Consider the following 9758-nt stretch of genomic DNA (forward strand, 5'->3'; position numbering starts at 1 on the left):
AAATTGGGGACCAATGCAAAGCAAAGCAATGCCACATTGAAATAACTCACTCCATAAGGTTGTCTGCACCATGGGGGTGAGAGGACCCGCCCTGGGGTTTACTGCCCACCTGCCCCTAGCAGCCCTGATAGATGTGCACCGGCTCCCTGTGCACCCAGGAGGTGGGCCAAGGAGGGCCTCCAGGAGTTCAGGCAGAGGAGGCAGGAGGCTCGTGGCCACTGAGCCTGTGCAGCCTCCTCCCAGGGAGACCGTGCTCACCCCACCAGCACCCCGTACCCGAGAGCTCCCAATGGGCCAGGGTCCCTCTAGGCTACCTCCAGCCACATCCAGCTGAACAAGGAAATGTGAGTTGGTCACTTTGGTGGTTTGCCCTGCAAGTTAAACACACTCATGTTTCACTCCGATATAAAAGAGCGTGATAAATGCATGCTCACAGCGTTAAGGTTTGATTTGTACTCCTTACAACAATATTAAATGGCAAAAAAGAAAATTAAAAACAAAACCAAAATATGCCTGAAGAGGAGAGAGACCGCAGCAGACAGAAGCCGCTTCATGTTCCAGCAGCTCAAACCTCCCTTTCCTGATTGGGGACTAGGCTGGCACTTCCATATTGGGCTGGGCCCTGTCCCCAGCCCCAGAGCCCCTGAGGGTGGCTTGTGCATGGCTGGGCACACCCTCAGCCAGGCCTGTCAGGACTCCCCGGGGGCTCAGCAGGACGGGAAATACATTGAAATAACTCACTCCATAAGGTTGTCTGCACCATGGGGGTGAGAGAGAGGGTGCAGGTCCTGGACGCATATGTATGCTGATGGAAGCGTGTCTCTGGGGAGATTCTGATGGCGTCTCTTGCAGTTGAACATTCATGTGTCCTTCATCCAGCTCTTCAACTCCCTAGTGTATATGTGTCCCAGAGGGAAACTGATACTGCCTGAGAAGTTGGCAGTAATGTGCTTTCGGAGGCCAGCAATCTGGAGGCCATGCAGTCTCTGCCAGGAAACTGCTGTGGGCCGAACCATGTCCCCCAAGAGCCATGCTCAAGGGTTAGCCTGTTCCACCTCAGGAAGTGGCCCTACTTAGAAATAAGGTCCCTATGGGTTTGTCAGTGATGATGAGATTGTACTGAGAAGTAGTGGTCAGCCTTCCTGGTGTCCCTGTTAGAAGATCAGGGAAGAGGCTAGGTGATAATGGAGGCAGAGTGGGAGAGGTGTCCCCAAGGCTTGCTCAAGCCACCAGAAGCCCAGAGAAGGCATGGGTCACATGGTCCCCAGGCCTCAGAGAGAGCACCAGCCTGCCCATCCCTCCATCTCACAACGGTGGCCTCCAGAATGCGAGAGGGGAAGTGTGCTGTTTGAAGACTCCGCTGGTAGCAATTTGCCACGGCAGCCCTGGGAAACTCACGTGAAGAATAGACAAATGTATCTGTGCATATTTTTTTGTGGGGGGGCGTACCAGGGATTGAACTCAGGGGCACTCAACCACTGAGCCACATCCCCAGCCCTATTTTGTATTTTATTTAGAGACAGGGTCTCACTGAGTTGCTAAGTGGCTTACTTTTGCTGAGGCTGGCTTTGAATTCATGATTCTCCTGCCTCAGCCTCCTCAGCTGCTGGGATTACAGGCATATGCCACCATGCCAGGCTATGTCTGTGCATCTTATTGTCCCAAACAAATGCACAAAGGTGTCACAAGGCACAAGGTTACAGTAAAGATCAGGTAAACAACGGCTGGAGGGAGATCCACTCTTTCGGGACTATGTAGAAGAAATCTAAAGGAGTGGAAAGCTGGAGACAAGAATAGAGAAGCAGGGTGGTGGGACCTGGGGCAGCACACGAGGAAGGCAGGCAGCAGCCTAACAGGCCAGTCACACCTGGTTTTCCTGAAGAGCGGGGGCTCCCTGGGTACCTGATACACTATTAAACGTCATCGGATTAAAACAAAGTGATTATAAAGAATCCAATCAAGGTCTCAAAAGAATCATTGGATAATGCCTTATTTATTTGCTTATTTATCTTGTGGCACTGGGGATTGAATCAGGGACGCTCTGCTCTGCCAGAGCCACATCCACAGCCTTTTTATTTCTAATTTTGAGATAGGGTCTCTCTAAGTTGCCCAGGCTGGTCTGGAACTTACGTTCTTCCTATCTCAGCTTCTGAGGAGCTAGGAATATAGGCATATGCACCAGCCTTTAAGGGTTGGACCAGCCTTTAAAAAACAACGATTTTGTAAAATATTGTGTCCACCTAAAACTTAAGAATAAATGTTTAAAAAATAATAAAAGCAATGATTTTTATAAATTCTAACCAAATACTCTCACTGCTATTTGTAAGAGAAAGACTATTCAAACCAGGGTTGAGGTGTAGCTCAGCGCGAGAGCACATGCTTAGCATGCAAGGCCCTGGTTCAATCCCCAGCACCAAAACCAAAATGAAAACTAGGTATTCAAACCATATATACAAAAATGTTCCTTGCAATTATGTAAAAAAAAATGTAAATTTATTGGTTCTAACAATGTTTGGAAAATCCATGAACATTTTTAATGCGGTGTGTGACAGTTCAATGACCACCCCCAAAAGCATTTCCCACCTGTCCCGTTTCCATGCCAAGAGCCCCTGAATTTGTTATAAGGCACAACATGCCCAGTCATGAGATGAATCTTGCTGGTCTGAGGTCACCCCAGTCCTGTCCTGGTGAGAGGGTTTGAGAAGACTTTGCTCTTGGTGTTCCAACCTTGGGCTCTGAGTGAAGTCAGTTATAAGCAGACAACACGCATGGTGCTGGGAGGGGGAGTGGGCAGCTACTTTAGTAGCTTCTGAAACCAGGGGCATCAGGGACAGAGTCTGGAAATAGCCCCCCTGTGTTTAGAAAGAGTGAATTGGGACTAAATATTTTTTTAAATATTTATTTATTTCATTTATTTTTTTTTTCATTATATCTTTATTTTATTCATTTATTTTTATGTGGTGCTGAGGATTGAACCCAGGGCCTTGCACATGCAAGGCAAGCGCTCTACCGCTGAGCCACAACCCCAGCCTGGGACTAAATATTAAGTGATGAATGTACTAACAGTTTTGTGTTAAGACAAAGTTTACTTAATCCTGGAACTACAGGGACTCAGATTAGGAAAAATTCAGGTGACAAGAATTCCTGTGTGTCCCACTTAGCATCCTTCCTCAGTCTGCCCTGGGTGGGATATAACCAGCAACAGGAGGCGGGGACCATCCCAGAAGTTGACAGGATGTCTCAGACCCTAGTCCTCCTGGCTGGCAACCACGGCCTGAAAGGTAAGACAGCCTAAGTGGCGAAGTGCCGCCAGGGCCAGTCAGCTCCACTGGTCAGCGCATTATGGTCAGCGCATCACATGCTTTCTTTTAATTTCTACTTTCACTTTCCTTCTCGTCAGAGTTTTCTTTGGTTAACCCTATTTTTCTCTTAAATTCTGTCACTATAAGTCCACCAGTCAATACTTCCCAAGCTCCAATTTGAACAAAATAATATGAATTCTCCAAGTGGGGAGTGCACACACCTGGCTGTGTGTTGTGTCTGAAAACACCAACAGGCCGCCTGGTGTGTGGCTCAGCAGGTAATGGCATCTCTGCATCCCACACCATGTCCAACAGCGGGCACAGAGCTGAGGCCACGTGGCGAACACACACATGATTCATAAAATTCCCATCCATCTGCTGAAGTGGGGCACAGCTTCAGAAGTTGAAATTACCTTGATGGGCTGAGTACTGGGAGAACATGGAAGTTGAAAGCACTGGAAGATTAGGTTCCCTGAGAGAGTCAAGCCACTCTGAAGGCTGCCCACAGACACACCCCTGGCCAGAATCTCAGAACTGGCTGATTTAGGGCCATTCACAATGTGGATCACTAATTATTAAAAATAGTGTGAAACCCTCTGGTGGCACTTAGTAAAGAGTGAAAACGAAGCAGATTAGCTCTGCGGTCCATCTTGTGAGAATCTGGAAGGACGCATGGCAAGACTTCACCAGCTCCTCCACCTTGTGCAAAGTGTGACTGCAAGCTTTGACTCTAAACTTCTAATACATAAAGTATATGGCTGTTTTCACTTTTGGGGAAAAAATGTTCAGACACATCAGGGATGGAGAAAAGGCAAAAAGCTAATGGTGCCCATGCCCTGACCCCAGTGCACCCGCCAGACTTTTGTCCTGAGGGCTGGAATCTCATCTTGCCTGCACACGGCCATCTTGCCAGGCTGGCGGATGGCGGAGTCTCTGCATGAATGACGTGAAGAGGCAGCCCCTACACCCATCTCACCCAGCTAGGGTCAGCAGCACCCTCCCATGAACTAGGTGGTGAAGGGCATGCATGTGGGTTTCAGGGCATCTCACTGAGGTGTTTGATGGTCTTTCTGGAATATTGCCCTATTCCAGTGGAGCAAGGCTGCCGTCACGGGTCCCTAGGCACCCACTCCTGCAGCCAAACCCTTTAAAAGGTCCTTCAGTGGCTTCCCGCTGTGTTCTGGGTATCAAACCTGTAAACTGACCTCCGAAAGCAGCACGGCAGCCTGTGGCCCTCCTTACCAGGCCTCTAAGACCAGATTCCAGGGATATTTCCAAGGCATCAGTCTGCCTCTCTGTTGGGATGCACCCCAGGTGATCTGCAGGATTCCTGAGCAAGTACCTGCTCCTCCTGATGCCCCAGCACTGCTCTGGACATGGGAAGGAATGACTTACTCAATATTCCAAAAGCACCACTTACATGGCATGTCCCACTTCAAGGTAGGGAATCGAGACTGGTTAACCCAAGATTCCTGCCCTAGGTCCTATGGCCAAACACGAGGCACCACAGATGGACTCTGGCAGAGCACTGTCCCAATCCTGGACGTTCCAACCTTTCCCTACTCCACTAGAGGAAACAAGCTGGATCAAACAAACCAGATGTGAGCTACAAACCCTGGAATGAAGTACCACCCCGACTTCAGTGGTATGATAGAAGATCTGTCTGCCTCTCTCCACTCAGCCCATCTCTATCCCCAGGTCTCATCTTCCCAAGGTTCCTATACAGCATCAATAAACACCAGGGATGTGAGCACAGAGACAAGACCCTGGTTCTCGTGAGGACTAGCAAGTCAGATAATCACAACTGCACGTTCACTATGCTGGCTGGAGCTAGGAGGGACATGACCACAGACACAGACACTCCACTCTATGCAAAGCCTTCAGGGAGGGAGTGCTGGACGTGCAGGCTGTGCTTCAAGAGCCCAGTGTTTTGAAAAGCAGCACACAAGCAGCCACCATCTTTGGATGCCAGGAGCCAGAGCCCCACTTGCAAGACTTCAGGCCATGTCATGTAGCCAAGATTCACTAACGTCCCCAAGGCCGTGATCCTCCTGCCTCAACCTCCAGGAGTTGGAGGCATGCACCACTGTGCCTGGCTTAATGGGGAGGTTTAAGTGGCGAGGCTTCAACCTTAAGGTTGAAGGGTGTTCTCACCACCAATGCCTGACAACTGTGCATCTAAAATTGGCCTCAAGTTATGGCAATGGGCAGGATGACCACAGCCCCAAGGCCAGAGGCACAAGGACAGCTTGCTCCAAGCGTACACTGGCAACTCACCTATGCTCAACCCTCCACTTGCCCACAGTCCTGACCTGATTTTACCAAAAACAACCCAGAAATTGTTCCTTAGTGGCATGTCAGCAGCCAGGAAACCAATCTTCTTTGCAAGTGGTTTATTTTGGGAAATCTTTGCTCTTTCCAGGACATTTCATGATTTAGAAAGCCCAAAGTTCACTCGGGTTTGAAATTACCTTTTTCAAAACACATTTTAATAGTGAAAAATGCTCCATTTTTTCCCCGTTTAGACATGATACTTTTTCTTAAGTTACTTTGTCCAAATAAAACAATTTCTAGTATTAACTATGCAGTATAAAGCCTCCAACACTTTCTCCTTGGGTGCTGACTTCTTATAGCATGGGAGAACCCTGTTTGTCTCCACAGAACAGAATTGTACCCCACATACAGTAGACAATCTGCTGTGCGGCCGACCTGACTTTTCACAGAACCAAGATCTATGCTCACTATTCCTACAGCAAATACTAGAAATGACAGAAAATTCAGGCAAAGTAATATATTTTGCAACAATTTTCTTCCAATGAATGACTTATAAGTACTTTCCCACCACACACTGAACAGGTAAGCAGTGTCCAAATTTTAACTGTTACATGAGACAAAATGTCATAGATACTTGCATTTTATGTTACAAACGTGTCATTCCAATTATAGGAAAACTTTATTTCACAGAATGCTGACACCTGGTTCTGAACACAGCATACACAGCAAATTGGATTTTTAAACCAATCTGTTCATGAAAGCTTATATAGTAACTACATTAAATCTTATTTTCGCTAAAAAGTGATCATGTCTACCTTCTTCCAAGGTAGGATATTGTCTAAATATAATCAGACATTTAAGAACTTTGCAACTGGACTAGAATAAGCAGCTCTTAATGAGATTCCTAAATGGCATAGCAGTTTTGATGGACCAACTCCTCAGATCTAATTTCTCTCTTCCCTAATTCATCTTTACACATGGGAACCATGCAAGATAAAGGCTCAATCTGATAAGGCTTCACATCCTACTGTGCATTCTGGTAGTGTTCTTGGCTACTGTTTTATTTACACTACCTACAAGTATTCTTTGGGGTGATGGACACCAAAAGCTCTAGTGTCCTTCCCTTTAAACTATCTCTAAAAGTTTGGGAGTACTTGGAAAGTAGCAAGTAAACACGAAACATCTTCCTGGAGTACTGATTTTGGACATTTAACACCAAGAAAAAAAGGCAAAGTGAAATTCACACTCATTTCTAACAGAACTTCAAGTGGCCCAACTTCTGAATGCTCATCTTAAAAGGGGGTCAGTCACCTTTGCCATCAAGTAAAAGCAACCACCACCTTTTAAAATGTCTATTATCTTTATGCTGACAGGTCTCCTGAGGTTTGAAATTTTCCCCCAAGTGACCTTGTCTAGCAAGGACCAAGATGGGGCAGACACTGTGCTAGCCCAACTGCACCATCACTATTTACACCTCAATTCCTGACCTGTCACATGCAGTTTGTGTGACATGACTCAAACAGGCATAAAGGCAGACACACAGATTTCAAGTTAAGTCACACAGCAATGACAGTTTAAGAACTAAGATGGCACAAGCTGCCCTACTCTATTGGTTCTGAGTGCTTATAAACAAGGGAGGAGTTCACTTGCTTAGATATTTGAAATACAACTTTATTCTGATTCTAAACGAAAAGGAATGGGAATGACAGTAACAAACAAGATTCACCACTGAATATTGTGATGTGACTGTAGCAGTCATATTCGAAACTCAAGAAGGAAACAACTGCGTTCCAAACAGCTAAATATGCAGGTCCAAAAAATGAAGGTATTTTTTTAACTGCCACATTCGCTCCGAAGCCCATTCATCTCCTTCAGCATTCCACAAATGAAGCACATGTCTGCTTAGCTAGATTTTAGTAAAGTGGCACACACGCGGCACCGCTGACGTCACAGGACAGTTGCCTATAAAACTAGACTTCTGACGCCGGGCTCCAGCTTCATCTTCTCACAGGTCATCATCCTCATCTGGTAGAGCAGTTGTCTGAGCAACCTAGAGAAGAAATGGAGAAATCAAAACATTCCAGATTAAAACTGTCAGGATCCAAAACAAATCTAAACATTAGCCACCATAAGAACGAGATACCTCTAAATCGTGCTCGTACTGCGCCGCCAAAGCAGGGTCCATGACAACCTCTGGTGGGGCAAGAGCAGGCATGGCAACAAACTCCAAGTTAGGGTCTCCAATGAGCTTTCTAGCGAGCCAGAGGAAAGGCTTTTCAAAGTTGTAGTTACTTTTGGCTGAGATGTCATAGTACTATTTAAAACAAAGGAGAAACTTTTAAGAAACTCACCACTGAAACAATGCTCATTCATCCTGAGAACATCCAAGCTAACATTCTTTCACCCATAGTAATACAGCCCTCAACTCCTCCAATCTTATCTAACTTGTAAGTCAGTAAGTTGGTGCTAATATACCTGAAGATTCTTCTTTCGGTGGAAGACAATAGACTTTGCCTTCACTTTCCTGTCCTTAATGTCCACTTTGTTGCCACACAATACGATGGGGATGTTTTCACACACTCGTACCAGATCTCTATGCCAGTTAGGCACGTTCTTGTAAGTAACTCTTGATGTCACATCAAACATTATAATGGCACACTGGGCTGAAAAACATTTATGACAATCAGCACAATCCTAGTTTACCACACAAGCATGGAAGAACCACAAGACTAAAGTTCAATTAATTTTCATCAGCTCTGGGTTATCCCTATACACTCGATTTAAAAATCCCTTCTTCCAATACTAAAAATGTAAATTTTAAGACACAATATTGATTAAAATACTTCTTTATAAGAAAACATGAAAGACCAGCTTATCCAAACCATTCTTCTATTTCCCCCTAAACACTTTGGGGACGATATACCTCATCCTTAAAACGTATCAAAAGCAATTAGTGCTCGATCAGCACCCAGAGATCTGCCCGCCTTATTCTGAGAATAGGACCTAGAAGTACACTCTCAAAAGGTCCTTAAAGGGCTGGATGTACTAGAGAACATCACGCTTTTGTTTCAAACACCCCAGGTCTGGCCGTCCGCTGACTCGCGGGGAGGCCGCAAGGCTTCCTAGACAAGGAACTGCAGGATATCTATGCTGAAGCAGTTCCTCGGCCCTGAGGGGGACATTCTGTGTCTATCTGCTCGTGCACAAGGAAGGAAAGACATGGAAGGACCCCACCACATTTTCATCAGGGCAGGGAAATTCCAAAAGATACTTTTTAGCTGATGCCACAGTAGATCTTATAACAGCCTCTCCAGTTCCAGAATCGAGCACTAGGGAGCCACATGCAAAACTTGGTGCAGACAGACAGACCCCGGCTCCTCCGCACCGGGGCTACGGGGAAGGCCCCACGGCACCCGGGCAGCGCCACGGGCGCAGGGCTGCTGCCGCCCGCCCCGCCGCGAGCATGACACAGCACGCGCCAGCGCCCGGCCCGCACGCGCGCGGCCCACCTTGGATGTAGTAGCCGTCTCGCAGGCCGCCGAACTTCTCCTGGCCCGCCGTGTCCCAGACGTTGAACTTGATGGGCCCTCTGTTGGTGTGGAACACGAGCGGATGGACCTCCACGCCCAGGGTGGCTGCAAGGCAGGGCGGTCAGCGCGCGCTCCAGGCCCGCCGCCCCGCTCCCCGCGCGCGGCACCTACCTACGTACTTCTTCTCGAACTCGCCGGTCAGGTGGCGTTTCACGAACGTCGTCTTCCCGGTGCCGCCGTCGCCCACCAACACGAGCTGCGGAGACAAGCGCGTGAGCCCCGCCCCGCCCCACCCCGCCCCCCGGGCCCGGGCGCCGCGGGGCTCGGCCGGCCGGTACGCACCTTGAACTGCACCTGCGGCTCCCCCTGCGCGGCCATCGCGGCGATCCTGCGGACAGCGGCACGTGGCCTTACAAAGGCGGCGGGGGCCGCGGCGGGCCCGGGGCCCCCGGAGGCCCGGCCCGCCGCCCCAACGCCCCGCCGCGCCTCCCCGCCCGCCGCCGCCGCACCCCGGCCCGCCCGGCCCGTAGCCCGTCGCCCCGCACCCGGCCCCGCCGCTACCTTCCAGAAGCGTCTCCGCGCCCGTCCGACTGAGGCTGGAAAGATGGCGGAAGCGCGATTCAAATGCCGGAGACGCAGCCGACGCCGAGCG

At 48.6% G+C, this 9758-nt stretch overlaps 1 protein-coding gene across 1 annotated transcript; it reads right to left on the reverse strand.

The window, feature by feature from the left end:
- Positions 1-7226: 7226 nt before the first annotated feature.
- Ran (RAN, member RAS oncogene family) lies at positions 7227-9758 on the reverse strand. The gene is made up of 7 exons (XM_076866335.2): positions 9668-9758; positions 9449-9494; positions 9278-9362; positions 9086-9211; positions 8052-8239; positions 7720-7890; positions 7227-7626 (listed from the first exon to the last, which is right to left on the reverse strand). Exons 2-7 carry the CDS (start codon positions 9482-9484, stop codon positions 7582-7584), a joined length of 651 nt encoding a protein of 216 aa, XP_076722450.1. The 5' UTR covers positions 9485-9494; positions 9668-9758; the 3' UTR covers positions 7227-7581.

This window comes from Callospermophilus lateralis, chromosome 1, assembly GCF_048772815.1.
Source record: "Callospermophilus lateralis isolate mCalLat2 chromosome 1, mCalLat2.hap1, whole genome shotgun sequence".
Classification (NCBI taxonomy): Eukaryota; Metazoa; Chordata; class Mammalia; order Rodentia; family Sciuridae; genus Callospermophilus; species Callospermophilus lateralis.

What these genes read in the sequence shown, in the direction of transcription:
- Ran (XM_076866335.2), bottom strand. Translation starts at nt 9,484, where the DNA reads ATGGCCGCGCAGGGGGAGCCGCAGGTGCAGTTCAAG. An exon ending in AGACGGCTACTACATCCAAG is followed by an intron (nt 8,240 to 9,085) that starts GTGGGCCGCGCG and finishes AATGTTTTTCAG; the next exon opens with CCCAGTGTGCCATTATAATG. An exon ending in AGTACGAGCACGATTTAGAG is followed by an intron (nt 7,627 to 7,719) that starts GTATCTCGTTCT and finishes TTTCTTCTCTAG; the next exon opens with GTTGCTCAGACAACTGCTCT.